This window comes from Salminus brasiliensis, chromosome 6 (assembly GCF_030463535.1).
Source record: "Salminus brasiliensis chromosome 6, fSalBra1.hap2, whole genome shotgun sequence".
Taxonomy (NCBI): Eukaryota; Metazoa; Chordata; class Actinopteri; order Characiformes; family Bryconidae; genus Salminus; species Salminus brasiliensis.
The window spans coordinates 32,925,473-32,946,155 of record NC_132883.1 but is presented as its reverse complement, the minus strand read 5'-3'; the positions used below and the strand labels follow the sequence as shown (position 1 = coordinate 32,946,155).

Below are 20,683 nucleotides of genomic sequence, written 5' to 3'. Positions count from 1 at the left end.
GCGAGCTATTGTGTAAAACACAAAAGTAAAAACACATTTAAAAATAATAAAAAATACTGTAATCTTTGCCATAATCGCACATCAAACTGTTTTACCTTATTAAACTTTTGCTGTAACACTAAAATAGCCTGCAATGCACTTCCTGGGCAGTCTGAGTGCGCTCCTCATCAATCAAGCACTGGTGAATTACGCTCTCTGACTCACTCACAGGGATCAATAAATCCACTGCCGTGCTGCTAAGCCTTCCAGTGCCAGGAGCACTGCATAATTCCACTTTATGCATGCTTTGAAGACAAAATGAACAACTCCAACAGGTAACACAATACACTGGATGCACTGAAGTCAAGCAGAGCCTCTTTTGAAGAGAGAATATTAGCACTGTGACACCATAAAAAAGTGAAAGTTTCTAAAATCAAGACTAAAACTGAAAGAACAGATTTAGGAAATCTGAGATGAAAATGCCTTAAACTAGACAAATGCACAGATTTGGCAAAATGCACAGATTTGGTTTATAACATGTTTTAAATCTGAATGTTATAATCATAGCTAACTCTAAATCATCATTGGGGGACTTTGGGCCAAGTTTGGAATTCAGAAACTATAGTCCGTTGTGGCTACTCTGCATTTCTATCACTTGTGATGAGATAAATAAATGCAGTAATTTCTATCAGGGGCAATAAAACATGCTCCTTGACAGGTTGTGGTATTTATGAACTGAAGCCTGCAACTCAGATTTATTTCCCTCGATGGGCCTGACTTTCCCCCTGTTCATCTGCATCAGCATTCGCCCGTGTTCAATCCGGCCCAATGGTGAATTTTTAAAAGGTTGACATCAATCTTGTGGAACCGATTGCCACATTTAATGAAGACTTCCCTTCGTTTGCAAAGGTTGACTCAGATGCAGAGGGGAAAAAAAGCGAGGGGACATGACTCTTCTTGCGTCAAGACATTTCACAAACAGCGATAAACTGGGAAGGGAGATGGGTTTTTCACTCTTTGTGAAACAGGCCTTAACCACCATGGCCAGGGAAGCAGCAGGAAACAATAGAGAATGATCTGGAGTGATACACAAAATGGAAATGAGATATATTCAGTGAAAGGCCTTTATAAGACATTAATCTATTTGGACATAACATATCAGCAATTTGATAAGGTCAAAATGGAGATATGGAAAAGTGGTTTTTAGAGAACGTAGCATCTGAGAACAAATGGAGACCTACTTGGTCTTTCTAAAGGAGTTTTAAATGACTTTTATTTTTTAACAAAAACTCCCCGTTGGTGTTTCCTACCTGACACAGTAGGCAATATGAAACTGACACAAAGGTATAACAAGTGGGGTACAAGCATCTTTAAACTTGCCACAAGCCCTTATCAGAGAGGAATGAATTTACATGGGGTCCGGGGGTAATTTTTCATTTAATTTCCATCCAGATCAGCCATGTCTGTGATTTGTTCCCTCCTCCTGTGAGAAAATTTCAGGGCAAATTACTTACTGTTTTTTCAATGAACTCAGCTGTGATCTAATAAATGTTGTCCCGTCTGCAAACACATATCTGTGATTTTCCATGCAGATGCTGCCTTGCATTGTAAAAAAAAAGATCTGGGACAGTTGCTATGCACCATATTTAGTCTTTGAGTGCACATACCCATCAGAGATCCTCTGCTGTATACCAAACCGTAAGACCCCCCCCCCACCCCCCAAAAATGATGAAATAAGCCAGTATCTTTTCTGCTAGGATCCCACCCTTTTTGCAAATTAGGTGTATTTATTTGACCATGTGATACAAACCTTCAGGTACTAAACTCACTTGTCCTGTGGTAATTTCATTGCTGTTCAGATGTGAGAGGTTTTTCTCTGAGGAGACAAGTACATTTTCTATAACAAACGTCTCCCTGGTAAGCTAATCCAATCCAAACAGAGCTAAAGAATATAAACTCACTCAATGCAAATTCCACTAGTTTCTGACTACACTGCTTGGGCAGCATATGGCATATCAATTACATGTCTAATTCGTAAAACAAAAAACATGGCAAGTGTATTGCCACTTAATCACCAACAGCCCTTATCCTACGATTATGTAGGCCACTGGAGTTTTGTGTACAATTAATCATCATTCAAGCCAGCAAAAGCCATATTGACACATATCTAATTTGAATATCTAATTAGGCTGCTGTTCTGCATAGGATCATTGCAAGACTGGGGACATAGCCTGGATGATTAAAACAATGCACCACTTAACTTAAACATAAGTAAACAATGGGAAAAGACATACTTACACTGTGTTTGGAGATATTGAACCTACTTAACTGCATGCAACAGCTTTCAGGCTTCTATTCCTTCCTTCCTGCATACGTTTCATGTAAAATTTTAATAGCAGATAAAAAACTTTATACATTTATAAAGAGAATACAATTTAAATGTATAATGAAAATGATCTCAAGGTGGTATCCAACCAAAAAATCCTAATCAAATTCCTTGAAAAAGTCTGATTTCCCACAGCTAGGCACAAAATCTGGATAAAGTAAATCTTAGAAAAACAGTACAGGACCTTAGACAAAGAGGAATTGCAGTACTACATTTATCCAATGAAGAACTCAATTTGTGAGTACAGTGATGACTGACTGGAAGAAAAGAGGAGATTACCTGGGAGGTATTAAGCTAAAGGGCAGCTAGAGAAGCACAGTTCAGGATGTGAAGGGAGATGATAAATTAGGAGCAAATCTTCAGATGAAGAGACAGTTACATCAGACCCAGCATGGAAAGTCTCAAATGATGTACAGAAAGAACACTCTACTGGCTGATACAATGTGTTCAACAAGGATGAAGTCATGTTTTCTACAAAATGGTTCTTTCAGCAAAGCACAGGAAACAGCAGACTGCTTAAACAACTATAAAGTACTCTACAGAGTGAAAATCTAATGAGTACCACAACTTTTAACAATGGAAATCTGTCCAGAATGTCTTTTACTGTGAAAGCCAAACAGTGTAATTCTTGCCTCCCACACACAATTTCTTATAGACACACCTATAAATATCTACAACACCAGGTAAACTAGGTTCTATTAATTGTCTAAATCACAATATCAAAAGGCACCCTCCTACACGCTCACCACACCACGGGAGGCTGATGAGCAACTGAAACAGGCAACAGCAGAGAGGCAGGAGTATGGGTCCATGTAGAACATCTGTCACGGCTTGGACAGATAGGCGGAAGCCTTTGGAGAAGCAAGACAAGGATAAAAATAATATCGGCAGAGAAGCGCACGGACTGAGATGGAGGAATGTGGAGGCTGGTGTTTTGACACTCATCCAAGCTCCTCCATGACAACACCTCAACGCTTGGCTCGGCGCTGGCGGCCCTCCCTGCCCACAGTGTGTAGACAGCTCCTTTCAGCAGTGGCACCTTCCACACTTGTCATTACGCTCCTTTAAGTTGCGTGTCAGGTACGGAAAGGGAGGAATCACGGCGAGCACAGCGAGCCAGCTAGAGAAGCTGGGAGAATCCCTGAACAACAACAGATCTTTCGTGATAATTCTATCATGGGTGGCACCACTCGGTTTGCATTTGCTTGATGCAGGAGGAAAATTTGCAACTTTTTAGGATTTTCCACAATAAAAAGCATCAGGAATGAAAAAAGGGGAATGTCTGAAAAAGTAGACGCTTGGAGACGCTGTCAAAACAATGCACATACTGTACAACGCATGCCCTCCCCGAGGACTGGGATCTTGGCTGTTGTTAAGAGAGTTGATGCTTTGCAGGAGAGACGCAGCCGCTCCATCAAACATGTAGAGGAATCCATGACACACATTCTTCAACTCTTATCGTGGCAGTGTACACGGTACTCAAGACCTACAGATCCACACAACCTAAAACCTATACATTAAAGAGCAGTGCTCCTCCGTAACACTGTCATATCCATAGAAGAATGAGGCATTGGTTCACTTTATAACAATATGCTTTTGAGGGACAAAAAACATGGCCTGAAATGGTGACTTACAATACAACTGAGGAACTAGTGAAGGTAGTGTGGTAAAGTATGAAAAAAGCTTCAACTATAGAACAAAAAAAAAAAGCTTTGTCAGTTAAGGCAGAACAGACAAAGGGGCTGTTTTACAGTGTATATTCATTGACCTCCACATGACACAACCGTATGGTGAATCATTGTCCTGAAAGTAGCAATCATAAAAATCAAAACAGGCTCACAAGAGGACAGATGCTTGGCCTCTACGTTTATATTCTTCTGCCTTTTGATTTAAAAAGCTTCCCTTCCGTATACGGGGCCTATCATTGTAAGAGAAATGTCAAAAACCTTGGTTCTTTAGGCAAAAAATGAAACCGAAATATTAGCGCAAGACCAATTTATGCTAGCTGTCGGTCTGGAGGTCAGATCTCAGGGCAGGGATGACAGTTTTATCAGGAGGACAAACGGCAGCTTGAGTGGAGTGAAGAGGCTCTAGAGTAGACTTATAAAAAAAAAAAAACTAAACTATTTCTCCCAAACCTATGAGTCTAGATCTCGCCTTCTAACACCACAAAGCTGACACCAAGCTGAAGCGATCAATTTTGAAGGATACAACTGCTGGTTTGAAACTGTTCGATAATTGATGAGGAGGCAGTGATCAAGGACTCGATCATCACTAAGTAACAACCGTACATCCAAACACACCTCAAACCCACAATGTATGAGAAAGAAGTGATCATGGTAGAAATAATTTGTTTACAACTACTGATACATTCTGTATACAGGGCATTCAGTTAATTTATGCACATGCTTTTTTATCTCAAGCCAAGATCAGGATATGCATTTTGAAAATGTTTTGGTGGAGCAGTTGTCCTTGCAGCATACTTGAAATTTTACTGAGATTTTAATGACTTTGCACTTGTAGTCAGAGCACACTTTGAATGGTCTCCTTGTTGCCTGGGGCAACGAGGGGCTTATGTGCACCAGCATTCAAAATTACAGTGGTCATTAAACATTTATTCCTTATTGACTATGTTTAAAACATCTTTCCTCTAACTGTAAAAGGCACTTAGATTTAAGGGCATCTTCAAAGAACTAAAAAAACTTGAGATAGCCAGGAGCACTAAACAGCAGAGGGAACACTCTCTGTGATAAGCTGAGGCTAAAAGTTGCTTTTCACTAAAATTCACAACTAATGCTTGACATCCTGTTCCAACCACCACTCTTCCCACAAATGTACGAAATATAAACTGCATTCCTATGGACAAGGAATAATCAATGGAGGAAGGCTTAAAAACCAAATATAAATTCTAAAATTCTATTATTCTCAGACTATGCCCGTCGCTGTAGCAGTACTGCAAGTATTTATCTAGCTCAAAGCAAAAGCACATACTTGTACGACAATTTCTTTTACTAAATTAAAAAGCAACCACAATATATTACAAATAACTACTCTGTTGCCTTATGTTACCTTAATCACAGTCTTATACTTCTTTCCCAGATCCAAGATATTGGATGAAAATTAACACCTAACTGAGCATCTCAAGCAGAAGCATGAATTTTAATATTAATAAAAAACCTCACAGCTTGTGATCACAGCAGGAATCAAAAGAGGGCCAGGGGTCCTCACTCAGAGGTGCAATTTATTCTTACCCCTCCATCTCTCATGCTTGAAACGAGGCTTCAAAAGAGAGCCGGATTAACAGAATGGGATGGCAGGACGTGAAAGTGCGAGGCTCTCCAGGACAGCTCAGAAACATCAAACACTCACTAGTCGTTCATGAAATGGTCTTACAAAGGCTTTTATTTAAACTGTGAAGCCAGAGTGTAATTCTGAAGGTCTGCTCTCTTGTACAGTACCAAGTTCAAAGCGCAAGCAGCAAAATAAAACCTGAAGTGAGAGCACTGTCCATTTTTCACAGTTCACATGAGTGAGGTTGTGTAGTGTAATAGTCAGTCACTTCTTAAAAGTAGATCTAATTCCAGCCACACTAATTAGAAAACCCATAAATCCCATTTTATATATTACTATAAGCACAAAACACAGGGCCACAATTATTTTACTCCAAGGAACACAATTGTTTACTGATTACAAACTGAACAGAAGACACACTAACAATATTCCAGTTAATCTCTAGAAGTCTGACTGATTCTACTCCACTGCAGTTGGATGTAACCTAAAACATGCCAGGGTGTCTGGCATGCCACAGCTGGCATTCAAAATGCCATAACTAAAACCTCCACTTCAAACACCCATCCCAAACAGCCCTGGTTGTTTATTTATGGTTTACGAAGAAAACCTCTACCCACTTCCTGCTCATTAATAATTAAATTGTTGAGTTTGGATAGAGTACAAAGTCACAGTCTCTCAGTCATCCCTTCAGGCATACAGACTGGTGTGTGTGTGTGTGTGGGTGGGTGTTGAAGGACATATTAAAGGATAGCAGCATGTGTGTCTCTAGATAATTACACCTGTTCTCACTTGATTATCTGTCATTCTTTAAAAACTCAGATGATTTAGTTCTGACCCTGTACTTAAAATGAAATTATAATTGATGGTCATTTATTCATTATTTACCCTTTGCTTTCTTACACCAAAAAGCCTAAACACTATATATTACCAAGGAAGTTAAACAAACATTAATTAGTTCATGTGTATGAACTACTTCCTTGTAAACAATGTATATAATATATATATATATATATATATAATATATATATATATATATATATAATATATATATATATATATATATATATATATATATATATTCAATCTCTCCACTTTCCATACAGTATTATAACAAGTAAAACCCACTGTAATCTTTATTTATGCGAGGTAAGGTAAGGTAATAATGTTTTATCTGCTCATGCAAAACTAATTTTGTTTCAATAGTTCTAATGTATATCTGTTGGTTTTACAGATATGTCTCACAGTGTCCCTTTATATAGGCTTAGAATGCAATGAGAATGTGTATTTGGCATAGTTTGTGTATGTGTGTGTCCAACCTGGAGTCTGGAACAGTTTGGTGAATAGAGGGCATGTTATAGGGGGCACTATTTGTCTGAGCAACTTGTCCCATTAGATACCAAATCGTCATTCCATTCAGCTCTCTGTGGAGAGACATTGAACATATGTATGTTCTTTTCTTTTCAAACAATGTTTTCTTTTACCCTTTAGTTAAAGCCAAAGAATACTGTCGATCTATGCAATACATAGCTGATGGATAACATTGTTTCATCCATTAATATAAGGATTAAAAAAAAAAAAATCATAATTGCAGAGTAAGGTTACATTCAAAGTGTGTCTGGATAATAATTCAAAAGCTATTATAGATTATATAAGCTACACAGTAAAAGCTAAGGCCCAACAAACTCACCCTATAAATGTGTAGTTAGCAGCACTTTGTTTTGACCTGCTCTGAATGAGCACATCACATATGGCTGTGTTAGTACTGTGTCTCGGGACCAGCTTCACACACATCCTCTTCCTCCTCAAAGCTAACTCATCTGTGAGACAGAGTAAGTAAGAAAGAAAGATAAAGAGAGACAGAGAGAGGGACAGAAAAGGAGATTGACTTTCTATACAAAAGATGTGGATATAGCATATAGTACTATTGTATGCTCTGTAGTAGCTATTTTGACTGTTTTGGATAATCCATTCATTTTCAAAACAAAAAATTGCTTATTATCTTTTTGTTAAAGGGTGGGGCATTATCCGTGACCAGCAAGCTGATTGGCTCTTTTTGTTAAAGGGCTGGACTTTCTCCATAAACAGCAAGATGATTGCCTCTTTTTGTTAAAGGGTGGGACTTTATCCGTAAAAAGGCACCATATCGAGCGTTACGAGAACTCCCATTTATTTTTCAGCCAGTGACCAGTCTCCTCAATTACAACATCTCTGGGTGGACGTCTTCTTTTTAAACTCAGCCCGTTTCCATATGAGCCTCCTATCTCTCGCGCTAATAGAACTCTGCTCTCCACTTACACAACAAAAGTGATGTCACTGCAGATGTGTTTACAGAATGTAACGAGTTTATCTACATGCTCGGTTCACGTGACAGACAGCTGCTTATTCTATATGTTTTCACTGCAGCTCTAAGACAAGTTTCAGGGAATTACTATCATAGAAAGCGTAACAAACACACAATGCCAACTTTCATATTATACTTGGCAAATTCTTTATTCCCAAACTACATTTCTCTGTTTTTAAACCAACCCTCTCTCTCCTTTTGACTGAAAATAAATTACTTCTCAAGTATTATCCAAACTAAGACAATTCAGATTAATAAATCTGATTAATAAAGATTCCTCTATTATATGACCTTCTTTACAATGATGCTCTTATGAATATTGTGCATTGTGGGGTTTTTAATTGCTCTTATTTCTTTATTTGGATGTTCGTGAAGTAGCAAATGAGACTTAGTTTGTCCTGTATTGTCATTTATTATGTATTGTGTTTGCATAATAAAAAAGTAGATTTTAGTTGACTAAGTCGATAAGTCCTTAAGCCTTATATAAAATTCAGTGATTATTTCCAATCATATTCAATGGGTTACACTGAATAAGGCTAAATCTTTAATATTTGAAAACAAAAATAAATACCATAAATGTTGAAACTTAACATATTATCAATAAACAAAAGAGGGTCATAATTGTAAAAACTACATTTGCAGTGAGCAATGGATATCTTCATCACTTTGCGTGCCTGCGGAAAATAGCTTGTGGTTTGACTGACGGTAAAATAGCAATTTAGAAGTGCCTGATATATCTATTAAACATGGTTTCACACAATAAAACCATTGCATTAAAGCATAGCCCAACAAGACTTTTACTCTTTTTATTCATCTTTTTATTCATTCCAGTGGAACCTGAAGCCAGCCCTGCTCATATTACTTTTGAGCCCATCCCATTCATTTTAAAGCAGCATGGGGCGAGTGCTACATAAATGCAATAATAATGAAAATAATAAACATGCTGTCCTCACTCTCAATGGCAAAATAATATTACATTCTCAAAGGCACAAAGAGAGGAGAGGAGAGGAGAGAAATACATAGCACTCAAAAAGCACTAAAGCATCGGGGGAATGCATTTCATTAATATTAGATAACCACCATCCACTTGCGCTCTTTCCAAATAAATACATAAATAAATAAGTGCGTCATAAAGAAAAGCCAGGCTCAGGCAGAGATAAACAATGACTCATCGTTCTTCTCTCCTTCTACCTCCGGGGCAAAATGTTTATTTTATTCTTTTGCACCCTCATAAATTATGCTAAACCTGCACCCATGAAACACTCACATTCAGTCCTGAAAGGAAATGTCCCCCAGTACAATGGCTGTTACAGAGGAAGGGATATAGGAAAAATGTGCAATGATATGGGCATCTATGGAACTTACGAGTGTCCATAGTTTCTTGAATCGGTGTGAAGCCCTCTGGCAGTGTGTCCTTCAGGTCAGTAAGCTTCATATCCACCAGAACATTTCCTAATTGGGTCTGCTGCAGAGGAGAGAAGGAGTGTTAAAACCAGAGCTGTCCAAACTGGCCCTCAGGCCAATTTTGGCTCACTAAGATTTTTCTTCCGTGACATCTACTTTGATGACATCTGCTTAGACACTGACATGCATCTAGTACCATCAGAGCATCACTGCAAAGAGATTTACACGTTCAGGGTAGCTGATTGGCCATTCAGATGTTGTGTTGAGCAAAGAAAAACAATACCTCATGCTAAAACAATTACATTTCAAAATGAAAAGGTTTAGGAATTAGTTATAAGTTAAGTATAAGTATAAGTATATAAGTATTTATAACAAAGTTGTTTTCAAAAATGTATTCAAATACACTGAGAATGCAAATTTTTAAATAAAAAAAAATAATAGCCTTTCTCACTCTTTTGGCTAATGCACACACACTAACTCTCTTTCTCACATGTACACCTGACCGACAGCAAGTAATAGCACAATCACTGCTTCTTTTCAAGTACACAAGCATCCGTGCACTAGCCATCATTTCCCAACTTGGCAGACCAGTACCCAAGCCTGCCGTGGCAGGCCAAACTGCCTGCCTTTCAGAACAGGGAGCAGTTGAAAACAATCAGGAGCTGTTTAGTTGACATTTTCAAGCATGACTTTTTTCCCTCAGCCTCCCCAGCCTACGCTCATTATGCTTCCATTTTTCGTGGTAATAAATTGCAATAATCCAGTGACGCCCCTGAAAGCACGCGGCCAGCGTGGCGTGACGTTGACGAGGCCGACGTTCTAGATGCCGTCGCCATCGTTGCCCTGCAGTTATTACCAGTACAGACCAGTGCATTTTTTATTCATAGTTTTTTATTCTTGACTTGCGGGCAGGAATATGGATGAATGTTATTACTATGTGCATGCTTTTTTTCATGTCTTTCTTTCCTTCGTTTTTTCTTTTTCTTTTAAGATGCAAGAGAGAATTTTCCCATCAGGACCTGACAAAAGGCCATCTAACTCCAACCCAGAGTATGATAAATCACAAACTGTTTACTTCCCACCACATAATTCACTGGCTAATTTTGTAGAATCTGTTTTTGTCATAGACAATTACAGTGGGGGCCACTTTGATTGACAGACAAAATAGCCTTTGTTGATGGCGCTGTCATGTTTTATTAGTGTCAGGGACTTTAAAACAGTCCAGACACACGTTTTAAGACACTAGGCAGCAGCAACAGAGAGAGGATTGGTGTGATACATACTAAAACCACAGCTCTGATTGAACCTGATCAACAGGCAAGCAATGAGGGATTGGGCAGGTCAGGCCAGTAACAGTAAGCAACAATGTCACTTTTTGAACAATCTCATCGATCTGCAGGGCTCAAATAAATATAAATAAATAATTTCTATAAAGAAATAAATGATCATATTTATTGTTCTCCAAAATAAATAAAAAAGAGTCTATTCTTTTTTTTTGATTATTCTCTGTTGCAGTAACTGATTCTACTGTCCAGGGAATGCTTTTTTTTATTATGAGCATTGCTGTGAGGATTTAATTGCATTCAGTGACAAGAACATTAATAAGGTCAGGACACTAGGAAATAGGCAGCAACTTACATTGTGTAAGCAAGGGGTGCGATTTACAAACATTTGGACACACAATTATTAACCTATACAGCATCCCTGATGCTGCATGCCAGTACAGTTCCCAATATCTTCTATTTAATAAAACTGAGTAATCCAAAAAATGAGTTTTGAAATACAAACGTTATTTTTGACATAATCCAAGAACATTGATCCAATATTAGTAAAGGGATCCCTCAAAACTGCCACTTAAAGCTATGAGGAGCAATAATGATATAGTCATAAAAAGGGGATGCACGATAATGAAGTATTCACAGTACTGACAGTACAGCTGAAAATAGCAGTAGAAGTGTGAAAAGTGACAGTAAATATACACACTGCACCAAACCGGCCTTGCAGTACATCTACCTTGACTTCTCACATGCAATTTATAACAGAATTCAGTCACTGGCACCAAAACATGAAATTAGAGAATGTGAGCATGAACAGGAGGACTAAGATGAGCACAAGGTAGTTCATATTAATGTAAAGTACATTGTGCTAAAACGTTTGCTAAAAATCATTTACAGTTTACTAGCACAATCTCAGGATGCACAATGTTTTTGCAAATAAATTAAATGAGATATCATGAAAACATGAGAACTTGAACTGTATAAAAGACAAAAGACACCACAACAACTAGAGGAGAAAACTAGGGTAGCTTTACTACACAGCGACATCCCTCAGTCTCAACTAAAACAGGTACCACCGCCATATTGATGTGGCTGTTTGATGTGCCATTTTTCATTACAACAATCCTCCTGTTTAAAAAACTAACATTTTTGGATGTGTTCATCCTCTTTGATGAATTGCAGGGAAGTATTTAGATATTCTGCTGGGACCAGGTTAATTGAATGAAAACAAAATCCCAAACTACAAAAGCAGAGAACATTTATGAATAATCATAGACCAAATTCCTCAGGGAGTGTGGCGGATCATAAACAAATTTCTTACGGAGGCCTAAAAGGGTATCGTACATCAAGGTGGTGGTTAAATTCTACTCATTCCAAATTCACAGCAGTATTTGCATTCGGTACAGATAGTCAGCTTCAAAAGTCAAAAAGCATTTTGGAGGCACTGGTGATCAAACGTCCAATCAGAGCTCTAATGAGGGACGGATGTTACCAGAGCAACCGCTGCCTAAAGCATTCTGAGCGTGTGTGCATTTGAGAGGGCCTGTGCTGTGTGTGTGAGTTGAATGTACACATTTCACTTACGTTTTCAGTGGAGGAGGCGCGGGTGAAACAGAGATAGCGCTTGACCTTGGATTTGAATATGCCATCCTTCCACAGGTCGGCATCGAAGCCATCTGTTGTTTGTGCAACCTACGTGTAAAGGAGAGGGAAAAAAACAACAGGAAGGAACATGCGTTGAGGTGGGATAAAGTTAATGTATGGAAGGATCGTGCACAATTTATTTTCCCTCTCGCTGCTTCGCATACTTGCCTTAATTAACACGTACTTGCACGCAAATTCTTGCTCCATCTCATTAGAGCCCTGTACAAGTGGAAAAGGATGCTGAGCCTCCAAAAGTACTACAAATACCAGCACCCCCATGAGAGACTGGTTTAGACATGACCTGAGAAAGCTAGAGACAGTGATGGAGATTGGAGGGATGAAATAGGAACGTTCAGCTGAGCAGAGTTTGTCGAGGCACTAGGAGAAACTCAAGGTAGACGGCCTGATTAAGAGAAAGAACAACCAATGGACTGATAGACAGAGGGAAACACAGAGCTAGACAGCATGAGAGGGATGAAATCCCCATCCCCAGTGGTCTTTGCCTGAAGTAAATACTCCCAGAAGGAGTATATACATCAACCATACCCCCCCCGCCTCTTTTCCTCCTCTTACAAGACAACCCATCCTGGCCACTCTTTCCAGGTCAGTGCCCTGCACCTCCTGTCAGCGTAAACAAAGGGCCGGTGCTGTGCAACCCAAGTCAAGCAGAGTAGGAACCTGGCACCAGAGGAGTCAGTCTGCCACGCCACAGCCAGACAGGTCAATGCTACACGCCAAGAATGACAGTGCTCAGGGACAGTAACATGGGGAGCCGAAGGAAAAGAGGGGAAAAGAAAGAAGAATATGAAGATAGGCTACCTAATCAAAATAAGGCTCTTAGCGTTTTTGTTTAGACTAGTGGCTAGTGGCATATACTGACTGTGAGAGAAGAGTCACTAATTTAATAAAGCATTTTTGCCTTGATTAACGTATTGGATGGTCACTTATGGCTTATTTATTTTTAAAAACAGCAACAAAAACAAAAAATACAATAATTTAATACTAATTTATGAATAATAAACACAAACAGAAACACAAACACAAAATTCTTCACATAGGACAGAAATCAACTGACTGAGTAAAACCCAGTAGAACAATAGAGAAGTCACCACATTACAGTAAAATATTGTAAATATTTAGTTTTATTACAGGATTACACTGTATCAACATACCAGACCACAAATTGCGTAGTGGGAAGCCCACTGTTAATGTTTCAGGCTGACATGAGAATGCAGCGTTAAATTTACTTATTCAACCTATACTTCTGCTGGGGAAATTTTCTCTTCAACACCAAAGACACAAGACACCTGACAGAAAAGTCGAACCAAACTTTTAAAATGCAACCCAGCACCTGTAGCCGTCTAGTCACAGCTAGTCGTAGCATTAGCTGCCAGACATCAGAATATAGAATTGCTTTTTAAAATATGAATTTAACAAAAAAATATGTACACTACTCATGCGACAGAGAGGAGCTTTACGTTATCTGACTGGCAAAAACAGGTGAGAGCTGCTAGTTCTTTTAAATCAGCGATTTGACAGCGTTTGGGGAAGTGGTAGTTCAGTGGTTAGAACACCGCGCTATCAATGACGGGGTTGTGGGTTTAAAACCCTGGCTCGGCAAGCTGCCACTGTTGAGCACTGAGCAAGGCCCTTCACCCTCTCTGCTGCCAAGGCACTGCAACAATGACTGCCCACTGCTCCAGGCATGTGTGCTCGCTGTCACTGTAAAGGATTTAGTCAGTCACCAATTGTGCAAGTTCTCCCACTTAAAAAAAATGAGAGAGGCCTGTAATTGACATCATAGGTAGACCCCAACTAAAAAAATTTCAGAAAAAAAAGAGGACCTAGTGAATGACCTGCAGAAAGCTGGGACCAACGTTAGAAAGGCTACCGTCAGTAACACACTACGCCGCCAGGGACTCTGATCTTGCAGTGCCAGACGTGTTCCCCTGCTTAAGCCAGTACATATCCGGGTGCGTCTGAAGTTTGTTAGAGAGCATTTGGATGTTCTGGAGTATTGGGAGAATGTCTTATGGTCAGATGAAACCAAAGTAGAACTGTTTGGTACAAACACAACTCGTTGTGTTTGGAGGAGAGTGAATGCTGAGTTGCATCCAAAGAACACCATACCAACTGTGAAGCATGGGGTGGCAACATCATGCTTTGGGGCTGTTTCTCTGCAAAGGGACTAGGACGACTGGTCCATGTACATGAAAGAATGAATGGGGCCATGTATTGTGAGATTTTGAGTGCAAACCTCCTTCCATCAGCAAGGGCATTGAAGATGAAACGTGGCTGGGTCTTTCAGCATGACAATGATCCCAAGCACACTGCCAGGGCAACAAAGGAGTGGCTTTATAAGAAGCATTTTAAGGTCCTGGAGTGGCCTAGCCAGATCTCAAGCCTATAGAAATCCTTTAAAGTTAGTTGAAAGTCCGTGTTGCCCGCCGACAGCCCCAAAACATCACTGCTCTATAGGAGATCTGCATGGAGGAATGGGCCAACATACCAGCAACGGTGTGTGCCAACCTTGTGAAGACTTACAGAAAATGTTTGACCTCTGTCATTGCCAACAAAGGATATATAACAAAGTATTGAGATGAACTTTTGTTATTGACCAAATACTTATTTTCCATCATTATTTGCAAATAAATAAGACAATGTGATTTTCTGATTTTTTTTTTCTCATTTTGTCTCTCATAGTTGAGGTCTACCTATGATGTCAATTACAGGCCTCTCTCATCTTTTTAAGTGGGAGAACTTGCACAATTGGTGACTGACTAAATACTTTTTTCCCCCACTGTATATATTTCATCACTATTGTGTATGTCCTTTTTGTTAAAGGTGGATGCCAAATTCCATCTGTGTCCAACAAAAATGGTAAATATGGTTGTCTTGACTAGCCTAGCCTAAAAAATCTATGCAAATGCATAGATATGTTTGTTTGAGCACTACAACAACACTTCTGCTGCAGTTGTTTGGAAGAAGAGATTTAACTCTCTAAAGTCTATGAAAAAAAAAAACTGAAGTGAAATGTCTATTCAGACTTGATCGGTAGCCAGTGCTTCCCTAAATGCTACCCTCATGCCAAATTAAATATATATTTTTTATACAATATTTTGGCTACTGATTCTCCTTTTGGTTCTCAAAACATTTACTCTGATTTTGACATCATAAAACAGATGTGGGAAGGGTACGTCTGGGCAATACATATCATATTCAAAATGTTGCACCTGGTGCACGTTACCATCAGTGTACAATTTAAATAGAAAATTGTTTGGTTTACAGAGAGATGACATTCAACAGTGTCTTGTGCATTTTATGCTTTGGTCACATTGCAGTTTAAAATAGCAGCATGACGAGTTTTTTACACCATCAACTGTGGCAGGAGCTACCTGTAGCTTCCGTAATTACATTTTAGGGTGAAGACTTCTTTGTGCATTTTGCATTTTGTCTATTCTTGGGCAAAACTTGCTAGGACAACCTGATCTGGTCGTACTGGCAGATGTTTTAAATATTCTACAGATGTAAATTAATAGTGTGGTTCTACATCTTTCTTTTTGAGGCCTCAGAGATCTCTTGTGATCACACACTGTAATACCACTCACTTCAACAAATAAAAGCAAACCAAACTAAATGTATTTGTTTTAAACATAAGAATTTGGCACTAACAGTAAGGATCCATGGATCCAATCTATCTTTTGTCAACAGTAAAGCTTTTGGCATGTTAATAGCACCATGTTGCTTGTTTCATGAAAATGACAATAAATTCAGTGCTTATCAGTGGCATTCCCCATCATTAAAAACCTTTGGTATGTGGTAGAATAAGAGACAGCAAAATTGTGCACATGAAATCTCTATAGGAGTTGTATGACGCAAACCAGAATCTCAATGGAATCTTAATTTCCAAAATCTTATGGAATCCAGCCTATTAAAAATGTAAGCTGTTTTAAGAGCTAAGAGAGGCCCCTATCCAGTATTTGGTCTAGTGTGCTTGGAGAGTACGTATTCAAATTCACACTATATCTTTGAAGAAATTAAAGAGTTCTAAATTAATTACCATATTTGTTTGTGCAAACAAAATGAGGCATCAGGGTCCTGCTGTGTTTGATGTAAGGTAAGGGCAAACGGAAAAGAACTTCTGAAAGTCTACTGTCGCCATGTGCCACATGCCGGATCCTGAATGCCAGTGGGCAAAGGCGCAGCACTGTTCCAACCCTCAGACAGGCCCACCGGAGACGACAACAGTTGGGCTTGTCGGGGTGGGGCAGGAAGAGAAGGGGCAAGAAGAAGAAAAGGGAGCCGGAGAGGAGGAAAGAGATGAAGGAAGGGAGCAGGCTGCCCGTAAGCCTAATATGGGCTCTTTCTGTTCCACTGTTCGCTTAGTGCCTTGTTTGATTCGCAAAACAGCCCTTCTCGACTTCCTCCCAGTTCCATTTGTGCAAAGGCTTCATAGCAGCAGAAACGTTTGTGTGCATGCACACACTCACACAAACAAATGCAGCATGGCGTGTTCCCAGAGGTCGCCAAATACGGCTGTCCTAGTTTCCCCTCTTGGTGCTGTGGGATTGCTTGGTGTTGCTGAAGTGCCAAAAAGCCAGCCACCCCTGCGACTGTGCCAACCGAGTGTTAAACAAACAAAGGGCTTCGGTGCCAAGCTCGGTGGGACGCCTCCTCGGAGAGGCCTGTTAAACTGTATCCTCAGGAAAGGCTGAAGGACTACAGCATAGAGCTGGCCAGAGGAAGAGTCGACATCATCAAAGCAAACGTTATGAATTAGTAATGCACCTCCATTCACAGCCAGAGAAGGCAATCAGCGAGGAAATTGTATTCACTGTTTTTCTGTACTGGATCGTTTTCATGTTATCATGTTAGTGCAAAAGTTTTAGCAGATTTCTACAGTACCATGAGACATTCAATTAGAAAACTCCACACACACTCACCACACAGTAATGCGAAGGTGCTTCTTTCTTGGACACCATTGCAATGTTAGTGATAGGTTCAAGCTGTAGCTCTGCCATAGATCTGGATGGGTCCTGAAGGTCTACCATTATTAAACCTAGTAAAAAATAAGAATTTTGCATTAGATAAGAATATGAAATATGCATTTACTGCACAACTTACATGTAATGGTCTGGATTCAAGTTATTATGACACTATTATGACACTGAACTATTACAAGAAAACACACATGCATACCCACTTGCACATGTGCACCCACCCACAAAGACGTTAGGGAAGATAGTGAAACAAGATGCTCCATAAACTGTGTACGTTTGCTGGTCCATGATGGGTGCTTTCCAGTGCTGGATTGCATTCCCAGTGTCAGATGCTGAGTGATGGTGCTGTCGCTGCTCTAATGGCCAGGCATACGAGCAGGAGAAAGCATCAAGCCAAAAGCCTCATTTGTACACTAAATAAGCTGCACCGACGCAGACAATAATACTGCTGTGGGCCCAATTAGCAGGGTAATTAATTACTGCAAACCTTTGTTTCTTCTTTAATGAGCTCCTGAAATATGGAGAGGGCTGAAGCTGAACTGCTTTAAGTGCTGCTAGTACATTGAGAGGAGAGGTCTTTATTCTTGCAGTTGGAGTAAACTTTTAACTACATAAATAGCACCGGTTAGACTCACATATAAATGAAATAGCACCTTGCTGTAGACAACCTCTATCTTGGATTCCTGTATTTTAATATGTTATTTTAACAAACGTTCTAAAAATGAAAAACATGTAGCATAATTGTCAGAAAGTGAACACATTAAAGAAAATAACTACAATAATTACTATAATAAGATGCAGTAAAGCAGGTAGTTAGCTGGCCTTTTAAGAATGTTTTGGTCTTCAAGCTAGACTTGGGTCATCATGAAAGACCACCGATAGCTCCGTAAATGTCATTAGGCTGTGCTCTGGCAATCAGACATTTTCAAGGAAATGTAGATCAATGCATGTCTATTTCTGTCGCAGTATGCCTTGGCATAATGTGTATGCATGGCCCACACAAAGATTAGTGGCTATTTGGAGGCTTCTTTTCTATCTTATCGAATTATGTCGAAAGCAAGCTACTGGAGTAAATGACACAGTTATTGCGCTCAATCTAAATGTTTACCGACTTTATAGTAATTACGCTTATTGAATCTGCAGGATTTACTGGGCCAGCGGAGGGTCCATGTATAAAGAAGTCGGGAGGAAGGACTTATTAGAGCCAACCCAGAGCAGCAAATTAGCTTACCGAGGGAGAATGATTTCTTTCTTGCGTTAATTTGTGCACTAATCAATGCGGCCTTTTCCCGAACTGGGCTGTGTCTTTTGATTGCAAAGCGACTTTAATTTAAAAATGGGGGCCTGGAAATCCAGACTGGGGACGACTTAGTATGGCACTAATGACACACACTCATCTTAACATCAAACTACACAGGGGGCACGGCCTAATGCGTAGGCTCACAGCAAATGCATCGGGGACAATAAAGTGATCCGAAGGGTTACATTCACACACAAAGAAACACACACGTACATTTAAGAACTGGCAAATGTTTAGCCTGAAATACTACTTCCGTCAAATGAGCCTACATGAATTCATTAAGCCTATTGGCAACCTAATGTTTCCCAAAGGCTTGTGTTGTGTCTCAGGAGATTCTGGAAACCGAAGGTAACATTAACGGGTGCAACAATATGCAAGTCTATGTGGACGCTAAAACAGAGAGAACAGGACACAGCAACATCAGCAACCTACGTTTGCACTATATTCGCTCTACTGTTTCTTTTACATATCACGATGAATCACTTGATTTCTGACTAGCCAAAAAACAAGTCTTCTAATAGTATGTGCTGCACAGGTAGCGGCCCTACCGTGTGTTCCTGCGCTTGCGCACTGTATAATCATGGTATACTAGCTAACTACACACACTCGGTGTGGAACGCATGTTGGAGATTCATCATACGTATTCAAAGTTTAGTGTGGAGCTACGGTTGGACATTTCGACAAGGTAGGGAAACAAAAGACATGCTGCTGCTTGACACTTTATGTACAATATTTTTTAGTCTCTACTACATTAACACAAAAGCCAATAACACGATAAGTACCTGTTATATTCCTAACCGATTAGCTAGCCTAATAGTCAACATGTATTCATAAAAATAACCAGACTAAGCTATATTTTACAAATGAAAATATCAATTAATGTTACGACTTGAGAACAATTACAGGTAAAAGACTTAACCTGAAAGACTGGTTTCTTGAGTTTACCTTAAGCTGCAGAAGAATCAGAAATGTACCTCCATGTGCGATGCTGGACTTTAGAACCTATCGATAACTTCCGCAGTTGCAGGTCTACTAAGTTGTCAAATGATTACCTAGGAGCCTAGACACCGGTGAAACAAAATACACACACACACACACACACACACACACACACACACATATGTATATATAATAATATAATAATAATATTATGTAACTAGGGGAAAGAAGCAACCCTATTTTGTTTGGTCCAAACTTAATATCAGCACATTAACTGAATGTCTGTGCTCTAATTCTGAATTGTCCTTTACATGACTGCATTGCTCAGATTTATTCAGCAGGGAATATTTACTTCTGTGTATGATGGGGGGTGTTTATTTGTGAAGACAAACAAATAAGTTAGTAGTCTTTGCATGAAAGATCACATATCAGATGGCCTTTTGCATTAGGCCATATTTAATTGTGTGTTGGGAACACATCACTCTGCCATTTCGTGCCATTACAGTGATGGATTTCTCTCTGTCATTCACCTGAAAGGATTAAAAGGGAGAGAGAGGGAGAGACTATAGTGCACATGATCTGTAACAATGGCACAATGGCCAGTTGGAGTTAATAGCACCGAATGAGATCAAGTGCACAGGAACTAAACAAGATTTAATGAACATAATAAGCTAATGAGACCTCTTATGCTCATCATAATTCATGACAAACTGACAATGAATCAATGACCATGACTCAGAGCAGGCGGCCATCGTTACTGTTCTTTGCACGCGTGTCAGAGAGAGACTAATAGAGGCCACCTCAGCTGAGACCAGCTCTGTCAGTTTGGCTCACAACCAAACCACCCAAAAGCCTGGAAAAGAAATGGCAGACAGTAAGTGAGCTGCATATGGTGCTTGTCAGAGTGAGTATGTATGTGCAGTGGTAAACCTCATCTTGCACCATAAGAGTTATGCTGCATGTAAACATTCTTCTTTTTGTTGCAGAGTATAATGTTGTATTGATCATTATAATAATCAACAGTTGTAATTTGGATTTCTGACACAAATGTTGTAATCTGATGTGCATAATAATAAATATACAGATTGCATTTTACTTTGACCCTTGTTTAGTGAACAGTTG

The 20,683-nt window shown here is 39.4% G+C and overlaps 1 protein-coding gene across 3 annotated transcripts in view; it reads right to left on the bottom strand.

Moving 5' to 3' along the window:
- The window catches only part of mvb12bb (multivesicular body subunit 12Bb), a 40,771-nt gene extending 21,129 nt beyond the window's left edge, over positions 1-19,642 (bottom strand). For all 3 annotated transcript variants that reach the window (XM_072682072.1, XM_072682074.1, XM_072682073.1), the window contains exons 1-6: positions 19,568-19,642; positions 17,266-17,381; positions 12,263-12,370; positions 9,363-9,462; positions 7,344-7,473; positions 6,973-7,077 (exon numbers count right to left, since the gene is read on the bottom strand). In XM_072682072.1, coding sequence (XP_072538173.1) covers positions 6,973-7,077; positions 7,344-7,473; positions 9,363-9,462; positions 12,263-12,370; positions 17,266-17,373 — 551 coding nt within the window. In that variant the 5' untranslated portion in view covers positions 17,374-17,381; positions 19,568-19,642. The remainder of the gene's footprint in view (positions 1-6,972; positions 7,078-7,343; positions 7,474-9,362; positions 9,463-12,262; positions 12,371-17,265; positions 17,382-19,567) is intronic.
- Positions 19,643-20,683: the final 1,041 nt, after the last annotated feature.